Raw genomic sequence first — 25,670 nt, 5'->3', positions numbered from 1 at the left:
TACCTACTTTATAGCTTCCTTCAAAAAAAATAACTTCATATTTGGCTAATTATTAATGAAATTAAGTCCAATAGTGAATGGCAATCTTATCCTCCTTAAAATTTTATTTTTTTAACAGTATCATAATACTTCTTTATTATTAATAATAAAGAATAATTGTATATTGCTTCCTAAAAGATATTTATTTTCTTTGTATTTAGGTTACATCAGGCAAGAACGTTCATTTCTGACCACTCATTTTCTCATCCGGTTTTATTAAATGTTAACAATATTTAAAAAATTGACAGAAACAGATCATAGTGATGGCTGGACCACGTCGTCCCTCTTGTACCCAATACGCAGTGTGCGTAAACATACATACGTCAAGTTTACCGTGTTCATCCGCCTTATATCGGAAATGAATGTTCACATTTCAAAATAAAAGCAGCAGACCTAGGTGTTCGGCTACAGATAAGCGACGAGAAGAGAATGTGCCTATAATATAATAGCCTATTCATCTTTTTCGACATGATTAGTTTTATTTTCTGCGTGTTTCTTTTTTAAATGACACTATTTTAAAAGAGCATCATTAGGGCTTTTAGGCTGCAGGTTAAGCCGGAAGTTCTTTCATATTCTCTCTGACTTGACTTGTATTTTCCTCCTCGGCGGCTCCTGCTCTGTGTCTCTGGGATGCTGAGCAGGCGGGCGGGGCTGTTTTTCGTTGCAGTGCCCTGCCGTGGAGTGATGTAGCAAGTACGTACAGGACCGAGCAGGCACAGAGGGAAGCAGAGCAAACGTCAGTACGGTCGTTGTTTTTATAAAATCGTTCAAATCTGTGTAGCCTCTTTCAGACATAACATGGATTTACTGAATAACCTAATCTAAAGTCAACAGGGTTGGAGCCATCCGTGCTGTCTGATACACGGACATCTTGTTTCTGTCATATATCAGTACCGGAGCGTAGAGACTATTTCTCTTCATTTTGGACCCGGTGCTAGTTGTACTGTAGTGGGGCTCTTTACGGCTCACCATGGCGTGGCCCTGTATCAGCAGGGCGTGCTGCATGGCCCGCTTCTGGAACCAGCTGGACAAGGCTGACATTGCGGTGCCTTTGGTCTTCACCAAGTACACGGACGCCTCAGAGATGCAGCACATCCAGCTGCAGCCGCCGCTCCACCCTCCCCAGGCCCGGGTCGCCATAGAAACACAGCCGTCTCGCGCAGAGAGCCGCACCGCGACAGCGGCACGGGCGCCGCGAAGGTGTGTCTCCGAAGAGCGCGTGTGCAGCTCTGTGATGCGCGAGGACTTTAAGCACTGGAACGTGCCACGCGAGCCGAGCTGTAAACCCAAGAACGAGTACCACGAACCGGAAACACCGTTCAACAGCAAGACCCAGTACCAGAAGGACTACAAACCCTGGCCCATCCCGAAAAGGCACGACCATCCCTGGATACCTAAACAGCCTCCCCCCACCTCCGCCGGCGATGACCGGGCTCCGGACCGGTCCAGGCACTCCAAACAGCTGGCGGATGCGGACAGCGGTGTGGAGAAGAGCGCTATTGCAGACAAGGTGCAGGAGAAAGACCTCCTGCAGGGGCAGGAGAGGAAAAAGAAGTCCAGTAAACAGGAGGGGCAGAAGAAAGTTGTCCTGAAGGTGGAAGGAGAGGGCAGAGGGAGGGCGGAGGCGGATGCTGTGAACAGGCAGATCAAAGAGGAGATCACAGGCGACAGCTCCTACAAGTGAGTAGGCCTACACTGGCCGGTGTATGGGGACTATGTGGAGGCCAGAGGCCTCAGGCATCCATCAAGGGTCATAGGGGTCAACATACTATTATAGGCTTACTGTATAAATCATACTTTTATTCCTTCACTTAATCACTAAGAAACGTTATAATCAGAGGTTTTACATACCACAAACGCCTATATACAAAAGGCACAGCAATTAATTTGTTGTCAGGTAGTCTTGCTTTGCCTGATCATCTTTGTCAGGTTAAAAATATTTGGGTGGGGAGGGGGGCAGGGCTAACATTGTTTTTTACTTAAAAAAAAAAAGGCCCTCTTCAGAATTAGTAATATTTTCTTTGGACTAAAAGGAAAAGTCCAACACCCACAATATTTTAAAGTAAAATAACACTATGATATGTAATGTTATCATGAATACCCTAAACGAAAGAAAACATAATTTAAGGTGGGTTTACTCTAATTTAAATCTAAATTTGATAACGAAATAATACTTTTCACGTAGCCACCAAACTGGACAAAAGAAGTGGAATTGGCATTATAATATAATTTATGCATCCTGCAGACCTAATACTCCCGCTAGTCTTTACTTTTGAACCAAGCGCTGTCACTGTCACATTATTTGATGCATTTACATTTATTTTTACTTATTAAAATACCTAACCCTCCCCCTTTTCTGAATCTAATTAATAATTTTATACAGTCCCTTATTAATTGAAATATAAACCATAAATAAATGGGGGGCCCTGTCTGGGAGAAAATCTTTGTCAGTTGTTACATTGCTGGCCTGAGAAATGCAAACTTTTCCCACAATACAGGGCTTAATTGGGGGTTAGTAATTTCTTACTTAATCGAAGGAAAACAGTTGTTCACAAACTAATTAAAAGCTTGTTTTCTTGAAACAAGCAAGTCAGAGCTACACACAGCATGAAACAAATGACAGATCAGTCAACAGAAGGCAATTCAATTAAAAGAAAAGGTCAGGGTGGAGTTGACTGTTGATGTTGAGGCTAATCTCTGTCCTATTATGCAATGTTCCAGAGGATGATGGGACTGGTGGATGGATGAGCATCAAGTCACGCCCCTCACAGTCACTGTATGCATGTCTCTTGAGGATGTGCATTGACGTTATCTGTTGTACAGTATTTATGTTCTGGGAAGGCAGTTGATAGTGAGAGGGTGACATGGTGTGATATATGAGATCCATATCACACGTGAACCTTGATTTTTGTATAGTTTTTGTTACTGCTGCTATAATCTGGGGATTTAAGTGGATTTTAAGTGGATTGATTTAAGTGGATTCAGAGCTTTCAATGTTTTATTAATTTTCTTACCTCAGCAGGGTCATATCTCAGCATTTATATTGAATACTCTAACCTGTAAAACATGTTATTTAATTCACTGTGTTCTAAAAAAAAAAGGTGCAAAAATGGTGCAAATTATTATATGCTGACACAGTGTTGTCACAGAGTGCAGCATTGGGTTGATACAGAAACCCTGGCTGAAGTGGGATTCGGCTGCCAGAGGTGACAACGCTGTGTGAGATCAGTGAGTGTGTCTTACAGCTGGTTGGTGCCTATTGCTGCCATGCCTGTATTGTTGAGCAGTCAGCAGGGTACCGCCCTGGGCACTTTCCCCCACATGGCCTTAAATGGCTGCATTAACAAGCAGAAGCCCAGTCAACTCGCTGTCTTACTCTGCCAGCGGAGACTCAAAGCAGGTCAGCTGTGGGTTAATGTCATGGATAGTGTGCATACAGTTACACAGCATACACGGCACACACACGGCACACACACACACACATACTGTATTCACATTCAAGACCCCTATGCTTGCGTCAGGGTCTTGCATCATCGGGGTTCTAATTCGCAATACTGAATCGGCTCGCTCTACATTGTCCCTGACATAAGAAACCCATTTTTATCTTTAGTCTAATTTCAATTTTAGTACCATTAAGTTCATGGATGGCAGGGAGATGTGTCTCTAACTGGAGTTATAGGTTCTTGAGAATAAAACACATTTTGTCTTGTCAGCATTTAGAGATGTTTGAAGAATGTTAAAGGCAGATTGTAATATTGAAACAGCTTGAGTTGAAGAGGAGCCAAATGCATACAGGACTGTGTCATCTGCATAAACATTTATATTTTAATCCTGTGTTGGAGTGATAATATTGTTTATAGTGTAAATACCGTATTGGTCCGAATAGTCTGAAAAAGTGGGGTCGTCTTTTAATCGGGGTCTAGACTTTCAGCTGTTCAAGTCGCAGAACGTAAGGGACGTCACCTGTTTCAACAGCCAATAGAGAAGTTAGCTATAAACTATAGAAATAAAATTATCCATAATCCATTTTATTTTAATGTTACAAACAGCTGGTCGAAAAAGATGACTTTTAGACGGAGCCTCAACGAGCGCCCAAAAGCACGGTAACGTTATATGGTGGAGAGAGATAGAGAGAGACTGAAGAGAGAGAGAGCCCAGTGGTGTTAGAACAAAGCCGTGACTCAGAGAAATAAAACGTGTTTTCGCCGATTCATCACTAGAAGTGTAACTGGAGCAAGCATCTCACTATTGCTAACGTTATCCACATTCATACATAGACGAAACAAATGATATGTCCAGCTACAAAAAGCCTGGAAGTCGGAAGTAGAACGGAAGCAGAACGGAAGTAGAACGAGGCGTTGTCATGGTGATACACCGTCTAAAAATGCAAACAGCCAGAGAAAATCTTACCGTGGTCCTTAAAGCAGCCGCTTCCAAGAGATTGACAGGAAAGAGTGTGATTACGTGACTGAAAAACGAACGAATGATGGGATGCCCATTACCAGAGCAGTCATTCAGCTGAAGGCCTTGGAAATATTTACCATTAATTTAAATGTGACACTTTTATCTAAAAAGATATTGAAAATATTATTTTTATTTAAAAGATGTTAAAAACAACAGCCTACCTTGTTTTTAAAGTATTTTTCCAAAAGGGGGGGGTCGTCTAATAATCAGGGTCGTCTTATATTCGGACCAATACGGTAGTAAAGGACCCAGCACAGACCCTTGTGGTACCCCATATTTCCCCAAGGGAGGTTATTTTGAGACCATCAGAACAGATTGCCTGTCTACTGTCAGACAAATATGCATGAAAGCAAAGACATTCAAACCAAGACAGTGTAGTGTGTTAACTAAAATGCAACGGTCAATGGTGAAAACAACAAACTGGGCTGATATATCGTTATCTGATTTCTTAAGCTGCTATATACAGTAGGTATTGGCCTCAAACCTCCGGTCTCAGTTGGGGTTGTAGTAATGTGTAAGTGTAATTTTATTTAGTCAGTGCATACATGCTATATACTATTATACTTTATCGACAGGAGTAGATAGGTCAAATAGCAAACAGCCAGCCACAAATAAACAAAGCATCAGGCTGTCTTTGAGCTTTCACATGAACAACGGTTAAAGTTACTCAGGCTACCGAAGAATACCAGAATTCCTCCGTTCAATTAGACCTTAGCGACGCACCCCAAGCTTCCATCCTTAACAAACAGTGAATTAGTCGTGCTATTAACGTCATCGCTACACAATTTCTTAGTAAAACCAAAATTAATTAAACTGCCTTGTTTTCTTTTTGCCATGGCTATATGATGCTTACTGCAGAATGGATTTCAAGGATTTTGCGCGCCGATTAATGGCCTCCAACGTTTATTTTTTCTACGAATCTTTGAGTTAACATCTTCTTATATACTGTCTATGGTTAACATGAGTTGAATTTACACCGCAGCGCCGCCACGCCTTGATGCTCATAACACGAATAGCATGTATAGTTATCTTTATTGAAGTGAATTAGGTTCAAATCGCCGACATGCATGAATGATATTTTTGCAGTTTTACACATAATAATCCACGATGATCACATTACAAAAAACTGAAATTGCACGTCAAAATGACACATTGTCAATATTTTTAGAGACCCCCCAAAATTTCACAAATCACGTTTTCAGGGGAGCCCATGTCTTATTAAGGGGAGCCGAGCTCCCCCTAGCTCCCCCGTAGTTCGCACCCTGGCTACCAGCATTGTAAAAGACAAAGGCCATTCTTCATCTTGTCAGCATTATTTGTTCCATATATGCGATCCGTTTAAAAAAAAAAGACATACAAAGAGCAGATTGCGTAAAGAGTTATCAAGAAAATTACAGAGAATGACAAATGAGGGTTTCATCGCCGAAAGTAAGGCAGGTAGTGCAGGTTCATTGAGTTCATGAAAGGAGAGAGAGCCTGAGGTATTCATTTTAAATTTGTGTCACGTATCACAGCTAGACATTTTCCAGAGCAGCACAATCTCAGGAGTTTCTCCTTTTCATTTTCTTCTCTCATGTTTCTCATTTGGGAACATGGAATCCTCCCTCTCCCAGACGAACATTCTGCATCAACTCGAAATGAGTTTGTATTTTATGTCATGTATACAGAACATACAAAGTGCTCGTGGTGCCAGACAGTACACTGTAAAGAGGCCAAGGGATTCCGGTGGATTTAAAAATGATCCTCTTAGAAAGCCGCCAAAGCCTCATGTTTGAATTGACAAGCATTGCATGCAGAAACGCCCATTCTAAAATTAAAAAAAAATGACGGATTGTTATCTCACATTTCCCAGGCTAACTCATTTGCGGTAAAAATGTGCTTTGATTTTTCTGCTCCCTGAAAATAAAACCAGTGTGGTTAAGTTGTGTGAGATTTATTGTTGCCAAAAATGTAATACTTAAATGTCAGCTGATATCCAGTATTTATTTGTTGCATCAAATTCAGAGCTCTGCCAGCTAAAGCGATCTGTATTATGTAACCAATGTAATCTGATTTATAATATCTGATTACAGTTAATTTCCATGATTTCAAGGAAATGTCTTCAGATTTTATTCTGGATATAAATGAATTATGTAACGTACTGCAACCTAGTTAAACCTGCACTTCTAACTAAACTCTGACCATTGTTAATTACCAAAACAATCTTAGAAAGAAACACAAATGCTAAAATCAACATTTTTGTTGTTGTTTTTATAGAACTTCTCTTATAGAAATTGGCATTATTGTAAATGCTGTCAATACCAAGAATGCTTGGAAATGTTGTACGGGAGGCCAGCCTTTGTGTCCCAATGAGAATCCCCTGTAATCCGTAGCTGCTTCCATTGAGCCAGTGCCTGAGACGCTGCAGAGAGGCTGTGAGTTAGAGATGAGGCCAACTGGTCCCAGAGGAAGGAGGGAGTATTGACCAGAAGCCAGGCTCTCACCCGCTGACACACCAAGAAACACTGCTCGGAAGTAAAGCTACAGTACTGTGCATGGGCAGATTGAATCCCTTTATATCGGGCCAGCACTGGTGTAGGATTAGAGCCAGAATCTCTGTGGTCACCATCAGTGAAAACTGCACAGACGTTTGTCTCAGCAGTGTTGATGCACAGATGTATTTATGGCTCCCACAATTACAAAGCGCATTGTAACTCAATGTCACACTCAAAGGAAAATTCCATTGAACACCGCATCCTTAAATAGAGCATCCATTAGAGTTACAACTGTTATACCAATTAATTCTTCGCTAAAATGGCAATTTCATCACAGTTGCCCCCAATCTATCTATCTATCTATCTATCTATCTATCTATCTATCTATCTATCTATCCATCTATCTATATCTATCATCTATATCTATATCTATCTATCTATCTATCTATCTATCTATCTATCTGTTGATTAATTTTCTGTTGAATAATCAATTACTCGACTAATCGTTTCATCGCATACATATTGTACAGAATTAGAATTTATTTTGGTTGTGATTTAAAAAAGGATCACTTATATTACAGTAATCCCTTAATGGGTAAATTTGATTTTTTTGTTGTTACATTACACACTGGCCTGAAATACACACACATGCACACACAGGCCCCATAGACATTCATTAACAGAGAGGTGTCAGAGTGAAGAGACTGCCATTTGGGGTTCGGTGCCTTGCTCAAGGGCACCCCGGGCAGTGCATAGAAGGCAAACTAGCACTTATTTCTAAAGTGCAAACCTATCCACCAAAGTGTCAATTTATCCCCAATTTTCAAATTCTTTGTGTATATTTGTTGTGTATATAGTGTGTGTGTCATTAAGATAGCTCCCTAGTTCAGCTTTGTTCTGTGTACTCAAAAAATGGAAAATGGGAAAATCAAAAGAAGTAATGTTCTTGTTGTATGCAACTGTACTACAAGTACATACTCTTTTTCAAATAAAGAAAGAAGGAAAAAAAAAAAGGCAAACTGGCACCTCTCCAGCTACTAGTCCGTATTCCGTACATTCCGACCCTCCCATCCAGAATATAATATCTCAACAACTACTGGATGGATTGCCAAGAAACCTCATACAGACATTCATAGTTCCCAGGGGATGAATCCTACTGACTTTGTTCATCCGCTGACTTTGCCTCAGTTCTGCTTTTTAGTGAAATTTCTCAAAAACTCTGAGATGGATTTCTGTGACATTTGAGACAAATATTCATGTTCCCCTCAGGATGAACTGTAAAAACTTTGATGATCTTTTAACTTTTCATCTAGTGACATCATCAGGTCAGAATTCTAATTTGTCCAATACTAATTTGGTTTATGATCAAATACTTGAAAAGTTAATGACATTCTCATTAGTCTCAGCTGTACTTTGTGTTTAGTGCTAATTAGCAGATTGTATCTTCTCAATGAGGATCCTTTACCTGACTACATTTGGTTTGACTTATTTGCTCTACTCCTGGCTGGTTTTCTGTGGCCTGCTAATTACCTGTCATCAAACAAACATACACGGTTTCATCCCACAGTGCAGACATTTGCAGGCATTAGTTTTAATTCTTTTCTCTCCCAACTGTCCCCTGGCGATTGTGCCATGTGCAGATTGTGCCATGTTAGAGAAGGGTTGTGTGAAGCTCAGCAGTGCTGTACCCCCTGGCGGGGGTTCCACCCCTGTCAGTTGCCAGTGTTGGGTTGTAGTGACGAGGGCTTTCTCTGCACAGCCCCTCCACCGCGACGGGTCAGCAGGGTCACTCGTCCAAAGTAACTTTAGTCACACAGCAAGAAATATCAGGCAGTATGATAGCATCGCCAGAGCCGCAGTGACTCACAGATCTGAACATATTCCTAAATATGAAGGCAGGAAAGAATGCAGAAAGAAAAGATAGTAATCGTAAGAGAAAAATAGAATGTGGTGGTCAGAGAAAACCTTTTAATGTTGTGTTTTGTAAATTTCTATAATCTCATGTAGCATTTTGATGTCTTTTTAAAGGTCCTATGACATGCTGATTTTTGGATGCTTTTATATAGGCCTTAGTGGTCCCCTAATACTGTATCTGAAGTCTTTTTTATATAGACCTTAGTGGTCCCCTAATACTGTATCTGAAGTCTCTTTTATATATACATTAGTGGTCCCCTAATACTGTATCTGAAGTCTCTTTCCCAAAATTCAGCCTTGGTGCAGAATTACAGCCACTTGAGCCAGTCCCACGATGAGCTTTCATTAGGATGTGCCATTTCAGGTGGAGGGTGGGGGTGTGGCCTTGACCAACTGCCACTTTGCTCGTTTGGAAGCCATGATGTCTCTCTCTCATGGGTGGGCCAAATTCTCTGGGTGGGCAAAGCAGAGAAAGGGGAGGTAACCTTGCTCCTTATGACCTCATAACAAGCAAGATTCCAGATCGGCCCATCTGAGCTTTCATTTTCTCAAAGACGGTTTACACCTATCACCATTTCTAGCCACTGGGGGACCATAGGCAGGCTGGGGGAACTCACATTAAGGTTGAAAAACCTCATAAAGGGAAATTTTCATGCCATGGGACCTTTAATAGATATTTCAGAATTAGTTGTTAATTAGATATTGGATTATTCATGAAGATGTGACTGGACTGTGGCGGCGTGATGATACAGTAGATGCTATTGGACACCTCAAACAGGACGTTTTTTTAAACATAAAGCAAGACTATTCTAAATTGTACAAGTATGAATCCTTAAATCCTAGTCTCTGATGTTCACCACTTTAAATTGCTTCTGTATCCCAGGGAACTGCTGAAACACTTCTGCTGAAGAGGAGCACTTACATTGAGGTGCCATTGTTTTAGGTACACGGTGTAATGCAATCCAATACAATAGCCCTTCAATAAATACTACATTGAGTTGCATTACAGCTGAAATGATTAGTCAATTAGTTGATCTGCTGATCAACAGAAAATATAAATAATAAAATAATTATAATAAATATAAAGAGATGAAAACTTAAGTAAATATATTTATTTTTAATAAACCCATAGGTTAAAATGAAAGATATTTTCTAAACAGTATTTTTTGAAAATGTTGTTGGAGTATTGTATGTTTTGTATATGTACAAAACAGTCACACACTGTACATCAAGGAACCTGTATATAAGGAAACCAGGATTAAAAAAAACAACCTTAGACATTGTGATGCAATAGAGCCGGCAAGATGAAGAAACATGAACAAGATAAAATAATATACAGTCACAATAAAAAATATCAATAAAACTAGAAGGGCACTCGGAGTGTGCAGACCTCCACCAAGGCAATGCCCTGTCTCACAATGTTAACAAAAGTGAAAAAAAAATTTGTGTATGCACCCCATAATTCGGATCCAATCGAAAATGTAATTGTTTCTTCTTAAGCCCATGCTACATCCTGTCACCAAGTTTGATTAAAAGCAGGCCAGTAGTTTTTCCGTAATCCTGCTAACAAACAAATAAAGACTCCAGACTCCTTATTACCTCCTTGGCAGAAGTAATAAGGAGGGAATAAGTTAATGTTATAAAAACTTAAAGATGCATTTTTGCAAGTCTCTTGGTATAAAACCTTCCATGAAATGAAACACACTTGAGTAACACTTTACTTGAAGGTATCGACATAATCGTGACATGACACTGTCATAACTATGACATTACACTCTCATGAACGTGTCATAAATGTTATAAACAAGTCATAAACGTTTATGACTTCTGTCATTAAGTGTCATTCGGTTTTTGTCATGACAAGTTGACATTGTTTGGGTTGTCTTGATTATGACAACTTGACATTAATCAAAGTGACATTACCACAAGTTGTCTTTGTAATGACAACTTGACATTAACCAGGATAATATTACCAGAGGATGTCTTTGTCATGACAACTTGACATAATGTAATTCTGTTTAATGTCAAGTTGTATTAAAAAGGACACTCCAAAGAAATATAATGTCAAGTTGTCGTCACAAATACAGCTTCTGGTAATGTCATCCTGGTTAAAGTGATGGTTCGGAGTAATTTCACCCTAGGGTCCTTTGCACCATGACCTCGAGCCAAACACCCCCCCAGAAGCTTTTTTCACCTGGGTCGAACATTGGGAGAGTTAGCGTAAGTAGCGTTATCAGCTGAATAGCTTAGCGCAGGGGCTAATGGACCTTAGGGACCTTAATGGTGCTTAGGGCCGTCTACAAATTACAACTACAAATTTTTTTTTCATTTTTAAAAATTTTGGGAGACAATTAATAATTGAGGTAAGTTTGGAGACATTACCCATATTTAATCATTAAATTAATAAATATTTTTGTTGTATCTCTTTTCGGTGTAGTAATTTGTAGACGGCCCTAAGCACTCGTCTAACTGCAGGTAGCAGCAGCAGCAGCAGCTAGCAGAAGAGAGCAGGCAAGTGTTCATAAACTTCTGGTGTACTTACAAACTTTCCAATCCATCCTTTTATGAATATATAACCTATTTGTACTAGTGTAGAAGTTTGGTATCATTTTGGGCATTATTAGTGGGGTCATTTACGAGATACAAACGTGAGTCCATTAGCCTCTGCGCTAAGCTATTCAGCTGATAACGCTACTCTACACTAACTCTGCCAATGTTAGACCCAGGTGAAAAAAGCTTCTGGGGGGGGTGTTTGGCTCGAGGTCATGGTGCAAAGGACCCTAGGGTGAAATTACTCCGAACCATCACTTTAATGTAAAAGACATCCCAAACAAATTTAATGTCAACATGTCATGACCAAGACAACTTGTGGTAATGTCACTTTGATTAATGTCAAGTTGTCATAATCAAGACAACCCAAACAATGTCAACTTGTCATGACAAAAACCGAATGACAATTAATGACAGAAGTCATAAACGTTTATGACTTGTTTATAACGTTTATGACACGTTCATGATAGTGTCATGTAGGGGTGGTACGGTTCATGAAAAAACACCCGAACCGCTCGGTTCGCTAGTCTCGGTTCGGAGCGTGTGTGTACCGCACGGTTCGTCAGTACACTGTTAATGTGCACTAACCTCTTACTGCCGTAGTGCCCACTTTCGACACCTATGTTAAAACACTTACTGGAAATGACGAGCGGGATGGGCGTGACAAACGCAACCCATGGCAGCTGATTGGACGATTGCGTCACATGGGTCTGGCTGGTCCCAAATTTCAAAACAGACTGTCATGGCGGCTCGTTCAGAATACGATCTCATATTGTACTAAAATAGTTCACCGAAACGTGTTTCTGAAAACATTTTAAGCCGAGAAATAGGCCATGCAGTTGCTGAATTCTTTCTTCATTTCAGATCGACAAAGGTCAGTTTAAAAGATTTTCGTCAGATTTTGAGATACACCGAGCCGACCGCTCCTCAAGTGGAGTGGGGTGCCGCTGCACGTCACGTCACGTCACCTGCAGAAATGTCAGGTGGGAGAGAGGCTGCCCAGAGCTGGAGGATGCGCCAGCGTCGTTTATAGTCTGGTGTGTGGGAACATTTTGGATTTCATGGTACCTATATGGAAATAAAACAATATAGAACTGCCACTGTGTGCACGTTTTGTGCAACATGCATTCAATATGCTAATTTTAGCTATATGCTGAAGTATATTCTGGAGTGTTAAAGAAAAAATAAGAAACCGTACTGAACCGAAAACCGTGACCCTAAAACCGTGATACGAACCGAACCATGGGTTTTGTGAACCGTACCACCCCTAGTGTCATGTCATAGTTATGACAGTGTCATGTCCCGATTATGTCGATACCTTCAAGTAAAGTGTTACCCAAACTTGTTTTAAAAACTCTCCGGATGTATACAGTGAGTTTTTTGCTTCCTGCCACAGGTAAAAGCAGTCAAACTAAAAGGTATGCTTAGTACCTCAGTGTCTGTACGTGCTTTACAGTCTCAGTGAACTGCAAAGTGTCACTGTTGACCAGTAATATGCATGTTGTGCGTATGTGTTGCAACAGCTGTGACATGACGCCCGCTGAACCAAGGATGCTTTTTCAACGCTCATTTTTAAACAAGTACCAAGTGCACACTGACCTCAGAGACACAGGTTTTATTGTTACACAGTCATGTGTCCATGAATAGCAGCAATGTTACAGTGCAGACAGGTTTTACACTGTGGACTCACAATCTGCCTCTTTCTCTGTCTTTCTCTCACACACACACACACACACACACACACACACACACACACACACACACACTGTGGTGTCAAGTAAGTGCTTTAGACCCTTGGCCTTAAACATTGTTACATAACCTGTCCTTGCATTGTGTCTTCTTGGCCCAATCGCGCATTGAAAGTGGACTTCAGTCTTGTTATGTAATCGCTTTTGTATATATAATAGTTTGCTTTTCATATTATGGTAAAATTACATTTTACACCTCAGTTTAGTTAAATACATCAACAGCTTAAATATTATACTACTATTATACTAATTTAAGATTAATGGGAACTAATTATAGGCCAATAGTTAAGAAGATAAGATGTTAAGGTTATAATTTGTAGATGTCAGTTGTCTTTATAGATATTCTGTTGACAGTTTAACAAAGGTTAGATGAAATACTTGAGTAACTTCTGTAACATATCATGAACTTTAGATTTTTATCAATTGTATTTTTGGTGACTCTTTAACTCTTCCCCTTGCACCGTCATCAGGTCAACATTTTCAATTGTCCAACACTTTGGTTGATGACCAACAACCTGCAAAACAAAAGACATACCCATCAGCCTCATCTGTACCTTGTGTTTAGGGTAGGGCTGGGCAATATATCGATATTATATCGATATTGCGATATGAGACTAGATATCTTCTTAGATTTTGAATATCGTGATATGACATAAGTGTTGTCTTTTACTGGTCTTAAAGGCTGCATTAAAGTAAAGTGATGTACCTTTCTGAATTTACCAGACTGTTCTATTATATGCCTTTTCCCCACTTAGACATTATGTACACATTACTGATGATTATCTAAAATCTAAGTGTGAAGATATTTTGTTAAAGCACCAATTGTCAACCCTAGAATATCAATATTGAGGTATTTGGTCAAGAATATCGTGATATCTGATTTTCTCCATATCGCCCAGCCCTAGTTTAGGGCTAATTAGCGCCATGTTAGCAGGCTAGCGCGCTAAACTACTGTAAGTTGGTGAACATGGTAAACGTTATACCTGGTTAGCATCAACATATTGGCATTGTCACTGTGAGCATGTTAGCATGCAGATTTTAGTTAACCCTAACCCTTAGTTCAAAGCACAGCTGTGCCTACATACAGATCTGCTATGGCTGTAGACTCTTAGTCTGAGTTATTTTACTTAGTTATGTCCAGTGTTATATTCACCAGTGGTACTAACATACGTAGGACTAAAGACATCATCCACACAATTATAAACCACTGAGAAAAAGATGAGCTTTATAAATCCTGTTATCGTTATCACTCCCACATGCTGTCCCATGACAACCCACCACAAAAACATATGAGGTCAGAGCCCAGCGTTCACACTGGGATGCAAATCTAATAACCCCTTTCTTAATGTAATACATTAAAAGATGTTAAATCAATGCGCCTGTTCCTGAAACATACATTACATTAAACAGGTCCCCATGGTCTCCACGGCGGTCTTCCCTTAGTTGCCATTTATTGATTTGTTGTCTTTTCATATGACTTGGGCAGCGTCCTTATAAATTGCTCTAATGAGGCTCTAGTCCAGCAGCCTGGCCTTGTCTGCATTTCTGGCGTTGCCTCAGGGAACGGAGACTTTTCACTGAACCTTGGCTACTCCTAAGTGGCTCTGAAGTGCTTGTGCTGAATTGTGCTGCTGTAGGGGCAATTTATGTGTTCGTGACTGCACTGGAGCCACAGGGGAGAACAGATAGGTGTCATCTGAGTGGCCTAAAACACAGAGCTGTCTATTTCCCTTTGTAATTAGCTACAGCAATACAGTATCCTACTGCAGGAGAAGCAAGACACCATAAAAACGATTTTAAAGTTGTGTATGAGGACGATCAGCTGGGCAACTTTTGCGATGTGTATAGGAGCATATACGCTCCCTTTTCTTTAACATAGCCTACATTTGAACTGTTTTATAATAATAATAATAATAATAATAATAATAATAATACATTTTATTTAAAGGCGCCTTTCTCGGCACTTAAGGACACCGTACAGGGATACATAAGATATTTAAAGCAGCAAAAAATAAAAATAAAAACAACAATAGAAACAACGGAAAGAGGCAGAGCAATTGACATCAAGTGGAATAGGCAGTTTTAAACAGATTGCAATTTGAAATGGGGGAGTGAATCGATGTTTCTGAGTTGGGGTGGTAATGACTTCCAGAGACGGGGAGCAGAATGCTCTGCTCCCCGTGGTGGTGAGACGGGCAGAGGGGACAGACAGGTGTATGGAGGAAGAGGATCTGAGGGAGCGGGAGGTAGTGGGAACCTGGAGGAGATCAGACAAATATGGGGGGGCGAGTTTGTGGACGGCGTTGTAAACAGGAGGACTTTGAATTGGATACGGACCTGGACCGGGAGCCAGTGGAGCTGTTGGAGGACAGGAGTGATGTGGTGGATGGAGGGGGGTTCGGGTTACGATGCGGGCAGCTGAATTCTGGACCAGAATATTATTATTATATAATTTATGTTACTATTAGACAAGTCATTTGGGGTTACATGCTGATGTTTTCCATCGCTCCATTTTCTATAGATGCGTACATTGGTGCAAATAAAACTCCTTCATAATATATTTGCTTTGTTTCTGGCTGTAAAAAAAAAAAAAACAGGAGTAAACAAAAAGAAATCCAAGGTTCATACTAATTTTAGCCTCCAGTCATGACCAGATAGCCAGATGGAATAGAAGCTTCCTCTCTCAGATATCAGGGTCCTGCAGATTTCTGTTTCTAAAGCATCCCCTGATGACCTTTCTATAAAGATTAACAAGGCAAGCAGCAACATTTGAAGCAAAGGCATGTTTCAGCTTCATCTCTTTTCCACAATAATAATTCATTTTTGTTCACAAAAGCTTTCTAGTGTCTTCTGTTAGGAGAATTACAGTAGTTTTCTTCTTTTAAAACAATCATACAAGCTGTAGCTCAAACAAACAGTCGATTGATAGACAGAACAATAATCTGCCACTGTAGCAGACTAGATGAACTGCACGGCGTCTGGCTTTACTTTTGACCATTTCTTTAACTGGGACTGTTGGTATTGGCAGTGGTAGAAGAAGTACTCAAAACCTTTTTTTTCTGAAGTAAAACTTTCACAAACAAACAATTAATAGTAAAACTATTGATAGCGCACAGTCCTGAATTCAAATGTTTACTTTGAGTAAAATCAGTACAATGTACACATTTACTTTACCTCTGTTCAAGGTGGAGCTTTCAACTCTAATTGAATGCTGGGTAGTTTAATAAATAATAATACATCATATATTCATTTGTGGTATTTTGTGAGTCAAATCTGCAACTACAGCAATTATAGCAACATGTTTCCCAAAATGTCAAAGCATTCTTTTAACTTCATCTTTTAGGCTAAAAGGATCCTAGCTAGGTATCCTTAACATGTTCTCTCTTTCAGGAGCCTGAAGAGAAATGAATAGATAACTTGCCAGTCTCACCTGCGCACTGTTATGACTCTTTATTAATAATGGTTATTAATGGGTTTTAAAGCTGTACGACACAGTGCATTTTCTCATGATAGCTGTCTTTCTTTTCACACAGGACTGAGTACAAGGCTTACAGAGACGTGAAGCCAGCGAAGATGATCCGGGCCAAGTCCCAGTACCTGCCCCCAGCTGACAGGCCCAGTCTAGAGACCAGCTACAGTGCTACCTTCAAGGGCCAAGCTCCGCTGCGCCCTGCTGACAACAAGGCCGTGGATAGGAGGAGGATACGCAGTTTGTACAGCGAGCCTTACATAGACCCCATCAACCAAGTGAGAACGCAATTTTCTAACTTTGTAGTTTGGTTTAATATGAATTTAAAAAGAGGGGGTAGCTAAAAGAAAATCTTAATATGACTGTAATGTGAAATGATTGCCATGCTCATCTCATTGCACAGCACAGTTGTAGAAATGACTAGCCATTCATTTGAAGCATTTCAGCTCAGGAATCTCATTTCCGCTGTCCGACATCTTTAGGTTGACAGGTATAGTGTCCTTCGCTCTAAACCCAAAAGGCCTGGAGCCTGGGCGGCAGGCCAGGCCAAGCCAGTGAAGAAAGCCAAAGATAAGCAGAGCGCCGCGCTGAGGGGATCCAAGAAGACAACCACGGAGAAGGAGCCCGAGAACCGGCCAGCGGCAGGGGACAAGGAGAAAAGTAAAGAGATGAACAACAAACTGGCTGAGGCAAAAGAGTAAAAATCATTTAGCACTACTTCTCCTTTTATTTCATATTTCTTTTGGGGGGAAAAAAAACAAACACAGAGGCTGCAAAATCAATTAATGTTCTCTTCTTTATTCTCATCTTTACTTCATTCTGTTGTTTCTCTCTGTTTCCCCCTCCAGTAGCTTTCTTCTTCTCGTCTTTGTTCAGTCTCCCAGTATCCACTCATTTTCTTCTCTGTCCTCTTTCACTACCTCTCGGCTACGTTTGTACAATAATAATTAATACTAATAATACTAATAAGATAAGATGTTGGGGTTTAGACATGACATGTCATTGCTCCTCCCACTTCATGCTATATAGATCGCTATGCTAACGAGTGGGCGGAAGCATCCTATCCTCCGCCATTTGGTTGCCACCCACCACCCCCACTCTGCTCGCCTCCATCTCCAGGTTGCCATGGCTACGGGCTGCCTGGCTAGGCAATGGATGGCTTTCGTTGCATGGGCCCAGCGACAAGCAATTCTGACGGTTTGGCTTTGTTCAACTGTGCGGATTGCTTAGTTGAGTTTATCAAGGATTTATTTGAATTTTTCTTTCTTTATATTTTTTTTTATTGGAGAAAAGATAATCAAATTGGCACTTTGGATATGATTTCTGCACTTGCTAAATTAACAACAAATCTGAAAATCTTTGATAAACATCCCCCCTTGGTAAGTCATGACTGTCTGATCCACGGCTTGTTTTGTACCTGCTCTGTCATCTCTGCTACTGGTCTCTGTTCGCAGGGCTCAACATCATAACGCTTTGTCCAATGTGATTTTGTAATCCAATGTCCCATTTTGAACTGAACTCTGTTGTAGGCTGCACAAAATTGTCGTCCGTTCATCTGAAGAAACACACCGTTCTCCCATTCCTTTCACGTGAAGCCCATTCATACATTTGTATCTAAGTTCACTCAAGGCCATTTTGTAACACCCAATTTGTTGCCAACAAACCATCGGGGTCACACTAAACTGATAAAATAGACAATGCTCTTGTGCAGTCGTATTGACATTTCACATTAAAGTAACAACCTTTCTCAGAATCAGAGTCAGTGGAGCTGGAAAGTGTTGTGTTGAGTGGTTCGGGTTGTGTCTGCCAAGCACACAGCGTGCAGCGCTGTCAATCTCAGTCGCCAATATCTCAACGTAATCACCTCTAATGTAGTCTTCATCTACGAGACTGATCCCTGGGCAAAGCTCCGCAGCAGTTATGCAATCACAGTAGTACGCACACAAACACACACCTCCTTGTGGCTTTTTTTGAAATGCACTCTGCCGAGGGTGACCGTAACCAATACGATCAGACTGCCATGGGACGATAGCAGACAGCTCATATTGCCGCTTAATAGCACTTTTCATATAACCTTTAAAGAGGGAGCTGTATGGATGTCGCACAGCTTCACGTTCCGAATAAATCATGAACAATTCACTGCCATGTGTTCCATTGGTTTGCAAGGCTACACTGTTTTACCTCATTTTGTTTGTAACTAATACGTTGTATCTGTTAATATCGTCTTTTATTTGAACACACATGCCAATAATGGCACAGTGATGTGATGATAAGTGTAACTGCTTCTGTTTTTGGACTCCAATGTTCATCACTCTCCATGCTGTTGTATTTGTTTTTACCAAAATTCCAAAAGTATGAAAAGTATGTTGGTGTGATGAAGTTTAGTGTATTTAAAAAAAAAATGTTGATTCAACACTGGATTTACTTTTGCTTTTTTCTGGCAAGTTCAACATGGTGGTGCTGCGTTTGTGTGTAAGATGTATCTAGCAAGACATACCAAAACAAGTTGTAAAGCCTCCATTTATGAATTCTGGTTTAACCCAAATTTTCTCTGTGAGATGTGTTAAAGAAAAGGGGAACACATATATTATAGCAGGGCTACATGTTGGCTGAGTCTGAACTTGGTCCTTAGCATCCAGCTGCTTTCACTCAGTCTTAGCATACTGTATAGAGAGAGAGAGAGATCCTTTTTCTTTGTTTTTGGATTAGAAGAGCACTGCTCAGTCTTGTCATGGGTCAACCCATCATTGTGCTCCATCTCCCCCCCACACACACACACACCTTAATGTTCTCATTAGCTCTGCTTCTCAGCATCCTTCCCTCCATTCTGAGTGGACGGCTGCACCATCACTATATTCTGGGGTGTCTGAGACATCAACCGTCACCGCTACCACCATGTCTATCCAAACTGAGCACGGGGGGCCCCATCGGGGATGAGGGACTGACTCATTAGCATTTTGCAGCCTTTGGTTGTGGGGACGCTTTGTCATGTAACACACGGGAGGGGGCTTGTAGGGGCAGTAAATGTAAAACAGTTGTCAGCACAGCACACACACCCTGTGCTATCTTTGTGATTATTGGGCGAATAAGGATAGAAAGTATGGTAAAGAAAGTTATGTCTTGGGCAAAAACAACAAAAAATTGACTGTGACGTGCTTGTGTTTCTATCTGCTTGCTCATATTTAATGAAACATTACAAATAAATGCAAAAAGCAGAACTAGCAGTGTCTTCTTGCTTTTTCTTTTTTTTTTGTTAAGAAGAATGGTGAAAGATTAGCGGTTGCAGGTATCCGTCAGTGTTTCTCCAGTCCCAGTCTTTGTCCTTGTGAGACATTGAATAAATCCACATGGAAGAGAATGTTTGCTCTCACAACTTCTTTCTGTGCTTTCTCCAAGACTGCGCCACATTCTGGCATGAGCTCTGACATCCTGTCCAGGCCGTGCATGTTGCCCTTATGTGAGAACGGAAGAATATATTATTCTTGCATCATGTCTCTAATATATTCAAAGAACTTATCCGACTTATAGAGCAACATGCATTTCAAAGGATGTCCAGAAACTTATTCCAGAATAAAATGCCATGTGCTTCTTCTAGCAAAGTAAAAAAAAAAAAAAATCCTCTTTTATGCAAAAACACCCACAAATGTGTGATATTACATTTGCTGAGATCATATTGTTCTTTCTCATACTTGTGCTGTGTCCAATTTGTCGTGTGCTAATGAGTGACATTCTGATTCATTTGAAGGGTTGTGCTAAAACAGTACCACTACATACAACTCTGCCAGCCAATCCGAGATATTGGCTGGGTGCAGACTCTAAAGCAACACCTGTGGGGCTGTGCACTACCCAACCCAAGGTAATCAATCACAAGAGCAGTGAAAGGAAACAGACCACGAGCCACAAATGCCACTCATTGCCATCCATACATGCTCATGGAGATGTGATTTACTTTATGTTTTCTATGGCTGCATCTACACTACTACACTAAATCTTTTGCTATGTTTACGCCTCGCGTCCGCAATAATCCGCCGTGTCCGAGCCCCTAAAACGGAGACATTTGGAAACACGGCTTTCGTTTGAATATTCCGGGGTAGCTTCGTAGTCTGGACGGGCAGAAACAGAGACCTTTGGAAACGACGCCGCACGTCCCTCAGTCTTACTGTATCAGTTAGGTATTCTTACAGACCTTTCAGTAATGTCGGTACAAGCTAATAAATCCCTGCTCTTACTTTTCACCATTTATGTTCTTTCTTCAAAGTATTTTTTTGTATTTCTTAACTTATACGTCCATGATTTTGAACGTCGGAGTAACATCGACAATCTGCTTCCTGTTTACACCGGCACGCGCATGCCATGGATGTATTATAAGAACCGGTACAGCGTTCGAGGAGGCGCCTCATTCATTCCTATGAGAGTTGCTCAGTTGCCAAAAAAAAGTTTCTAAGCTTTAGGGTTTATTTCCGTGATATGCGACCCACTGAATATGCACTCTCCCACCGGCCCTGCCCGCGAGTTCCCGCGAGTTCCCGCTCGGCTCATAGACTTTACATTGTGGTGACGTCACAGCTTTTTAAATCGCTTTTCTCTGTAAGAAGAGATTTTTTTTCAAATATAAAAAGTCCATGGATTAAAAAGTCAGAATAGAAAGAGTCCTAACCAACCTTGTTTGTAGTTTGAGGTGTCCTGGCAGCAGTTTTACAGACAACTCTTTTACAATGGTGGACTACAGGGAAAAACCTTTCTGGGTTGCAGGGGGGGATATAATTGTGGCCACAGGGGGGGAAAAAATGGCAAAAAAAGGCTGAGCGCTGATCCTAGGGGACTGGCCCGTGCCCGGTGTATGTGAATGGTCATGTGATATGCGTCGCCAGACGCGTTAATATAGTCGGAGATTAGTTCTGCTACTGGAGCTAAAACTCGTGTGCACAGAAAATCGTTTTTGTCTCAAAACGCTGCTTAAACATTAAAACGTAGCAGTAGTGTAGATGTAGCCTATGACAGTGGCACAGTTTTGTTTCACCACATTATCTCTGGTCTACTCTCCAGGTCATAGCCCGTCTGTATATTTCTCTTCCATATGGACACTCAAGTAGAGTCGGGGGAGGGTGAATGGGGCTGTCTGACTGACTGCTGTCACATGCTACATGTAAGGGGCGTATTCGTAAGGAGGCCCCAGGTTTAGTCCAGACATCTCCACCCATCCTTGAACCTCTGTCAGCCGCTGCGATGCACCCACTCCTCGTGGTTAAAACAATCTGCATGACCGTTGAACTACCCACCCTGACGGGAGAGTGGAGATCTCTATTCCATTCATTTATGAGGCAGATCACTCATGTTTTGAAGGGGCACTTTGGTATTTTTAAACCTGGACCCTATTTTCCCATGTTTTAGTGTCTTATGTGTGACTAATGGGGACAACACTTTTTGAAATTGGTCCAGTATTGAGTGAGAGCCCTGCAGCCGCGAACCGGGCTGCAATGTAATCCTATATTTTTTCTGATTGTAATTATAAGAGTCTGACTTGTGATGCCCCTTTGGTGTCATTTGAGTGTTTTTGCTGTCTACATTATGGAGGCGTGTCCTGACTTGTGCCTGCTGTTTGCCGGTTACTAATTAGAGTAACTCAGCTCACCTGGGTCTGGTGCGCTGGGGCTTCTTGAGCTGCAGTATCCTCTGTCTCCACAGACACACCCAGGTTTGGTTATGTGAGGTTGTCCTAGGTTTGCCTTTTGCTAAGTACACACTTCACAGCACCAACACACACTCACTCATGCACACCCTATACCACTGACTCCACTGATTTCCACATCCCTCTTTGTTATGGCCATTTGAGCCAGGACAAGTGGTGGAGACGACACCATGTTAAATGTTTCAACAATACTTTATTGAACCAAACTGACTATATGATGGGATGTGGAGTCAGTGGCGTAGGGTGTGCATGAGTGAGTGTGTGTTGGTGTTGTAAAGTGTGTACTTAGCAAAAGGCAAACCTAGGACAACCTCACATAACCAAACCTGGGTGTGGAGACAGCGGGGAGAGACAGAGGATACTGCAGCTTAAGAAGCCCCAGCGCACGAGACCCAGGTGAGCTGAGTTACTCTAATTAGTAACCTGCAAACAGCAGGCACAAGTCAGGACACACCTCCATAATGTAGACTCAAACAACACCAAAGGGGCATCATAGACTACATTATGGAAAGGACCCCTACAGAGAAATATAACGTTTTTCTTTACCTTTCGCTTGATATGGTGGGTTTGTTATTCCAAGTCTCGCTCACAGAGAAGTCATCTTCTTCTGAAATCTCGCGAGACAACGGTGGAAATCGGTGAGTTGGAGAGAGGCGTGCCAGAGTTTGTTGTGTTGATGTACAGAAAGCGTATCTTAGAGTTACCCAAAATATTTTCAGTGTCATGGCTGAATATTTAGATGCTTTTGACAATGTGGATGAAACAGGTCACGACCGCGAGATTTCAGAACGAGACTTCTCCCTGAGTGAGAATAGCAAACGGACCGGATCGCGATGTTACAAATCCCACTATGGCCATGCAAAGACGAAGGGGGTAAGCCTCTCCTCACAATGCATAGCTCATATGGCACCATTTTGATGCTACTAAACACCCACCCGCTGTTAGCATTCCATTGACTGCCATTCACTTTGATGTCACTTTGACAGCGAATAACTTTACATCTGAAGCGTTTAAAGACTCTATTTGTCCGTTGTTTATTTCTAAATAAACACGACAATGTATAAAAGGCTCCATTACCTTGTACCTCACGTTATGGCTCCGTAGCAGACTTTTTTTTTTAAAATAGGCTAACGATTGTGTCATAACCACGCAACTTACTGTCGCATAGCAGAGAAATGCATGCAGTTTCGACTTACATGAGCTGTTTAAGTTTAATTACTAATGTTAACTAGCACTTTAGTTAGCAATAATTAGCCTGTGCCCAAGTTATCTCCTTACATATATCTACGCTCTCTGTCTCTGTAAGATTAGGAATGATTGAGATTTCTCTCGGCACAGCTACCAGAAGACTTCACACTTTCAGACAGGTTGCTCACGTCACATCTACGTCGTCTCTCTCAGTTGGAGGCTGCTCAGTAACGCTCAGCGCTCACCGGAAAAGTGCTTCTAACATCCTTCACTGGTCTCCGTCCAGAGCCACGGGCTCTGTTGGTCCAGTTTATATACTGTCTATGGCAAAGACCCGCCCATCAATAGCATTTATTGGCCAGGCGTCCATGCTTACGCAAGGTAACGTAACCCCATTTGTACAGGTCCTATCCCCTGACCAATCGGCTATCCTAACCTTAACCGTTCGAGGTCAAATGCCTAACCCCAACCAATCGAGCTGCTTCGTAGGGCGGGTCTTGGCGTGGCCATAGTGGGATTCGTAATTTCGCGACCAGATCAAGTGAAAGGTAAAGAAGAAAGTTGTATTTCACTGTAGGGTCCTTTCCATAATGTAGTCAGACATTTATAACAACAATCTGAGCCTGTCAGTGAAAAAACAAACAAAAAAAACACATTAGTGGACCTACATTGATGGTGCGTAATTGCCCCGTAGGATTACATTACAGCGCGGTTTGCAGTTGCAGGCTACAGCGCTCTCGCTTAATACTGGATCAATTTCAAGGATTGTTAACCTTATTAGTCACTCAGACACAAAAACAAGTGAAAACAGGATTCAGGTTAAAAAATAACAAAGTTCCCTTTTAAACTGTAGCACTTTTGCATCTTAGCTTGTTGTCACTGGGTAGAAGTTTTATACTATGTTTTCTTGATTCCATATCTGTCTCTAAAGCATGCTGCCACTGTTTTCTGTTGGACCTGCAATCTGATGTTGTGTTTAATAATTTGGTCTAGACGTTGAGTGTTAGCTTGGATGTAAGATGAGGGGTAAGTATGAATGGAATGAGGGAAGCCGCTCTGCTTTGGAAGCACACAGTTCAAAAAGGAAATTGTAAGTGCATGTTAATGATCTTCACTCTAATTTATACTGCTAATGTATTGATTTGGATTGTTCTATAGTGTACTGCATCTTGTAGCTATTCTTTCACAGAACACCCCGAGACCCTCATTGCACCATTGGCATCCCGTAGTTCATAATGTCACTGAATGAGTCAAAGTGTAGATGTAAACCAATGGCTTGAATTGATCTAAACGCAAAGCTGGCCAATGCATCATTAGAAATCGACCAAAAGCTTTACTTTACATGTGTATTCCCACAACACAATGGCATTTATAGTCAAGTTTTCAAAGATATGTATTACATGACTCACTTGATTCTATCAGGATTGCCTTGAGGCATTTCTATGTAATATTGTTGACAAGCATAAACCGGCCCCATAGTGATGTTCTAGCGTTGTCTCCTAAAACAGAATCCTGATGCGTTCCTCTGAAATGAGCGGTCACAGGGTGCTCCGCTCAACTCAACCCAATGACTTGATGTTGTTGGCCTGAGAGAAATGCCTCATCGTGTGTCTCTTTCTGTCTCCTTCTTCTCTGCTGTCTTAACCATGTGCTGCCTCCTAGAGATGCTAAGGACGAGGTTCTCGGACCCAGTCATCATCATTCCCAGGGTGCTGCTGGAGGAGAGCCACCTCCACCGCTGGAAAGACCCGAACCTCGGAAGAGCAGCGGAGTCGTACGCTTTGCCCTAGATGTCAACCAGACTGAGTAGTTCTGCCTGCCGAGGCCGATATCTTAAACCGACTGATGCTCTGTACTGTAAATAGCTAGTATTTGCAACTAAGTTGGATTATGACAAAAGAGGTGAAAAAAAAAAAAAGTTCCGCTATCCAAGAGGCAGCCCACACATTTGAAACACGCATGTTTAACCCATGGAATTATCACAAAGGTGCTATATCATTTTCTGGTTTCATGCCATTTGTTTTCAAAGAATATGCCAATATCATTAGAAATACCACACCATAAAGTGCTTATACTACAATTACAAAAGAAACTGTACTGTTTTAGTGTAAATAAATAATTATACTTGCAGATTA

The 25,670-nt window shown here is 41.2% G+C and overlaps 1 protein-coding gene across 6 annotated transcripts; it reads left to right on the top strand.

The window, feature by feature from the left end:
• The first annotated feature begins 648 nt into the window (after nt 1-648).
• map6a (microtubule-associated protein 6a) lies at nt 649-25,670 on the top strand. Of its 6 annotated transcripts, XM_039777965.1 has the most exons (5): nt 649-1,719; nt 16,723-16,936; nt 17,141-17,355; nt 20,404-20,514; nt 25,198-25,670. In XM_039777965.1, the coding sequence occupies exons 1-5, from the start codon at nt 1,010-1,012 to the stop codon at nt 25,343-25,345; spliced, it is 1,398 nt and encodes a 465-aa protein (XP_039633899.1). In that variant the 5' UTR covers nt 649-1,009; the 3' UTR covers nt 25,346-25,670. The 6 variants fall into 6 exon arrangements, with proteins under 6 accessions (XP_039633899.1, XP_039633901.1, XP_039633900.1 ...); XM_039777967.1 differs by lacking the exon at nt 20,404-20,514 and having other exon boundaries at nt 650-1,719; nt 17,141-17,318; XM_039777966.1 differs by lacking the exon at nt 20,404-20,514 and having other exon boundaries at nt 650-1,719.

This window comes from Perca fluviatilis, chromosome 16 (assembly GCF_010015445.1).
Source record: "Perca fluviatilis chromosome 16, GENO_Pfluv_1.0, whole genome shotgun sequence".
Taxonomy (NCBI): Eukaryota; Metazoa; Chordata; class Actinopteri; order Perciformes; family Percidae; genus Perca; species Perca fluviatilis.
The sequence above is the reverse complement of the archived record's forward strand: the minus strand, read 5'-3'. Positions and strand labels throughout refer to the sequence as shown.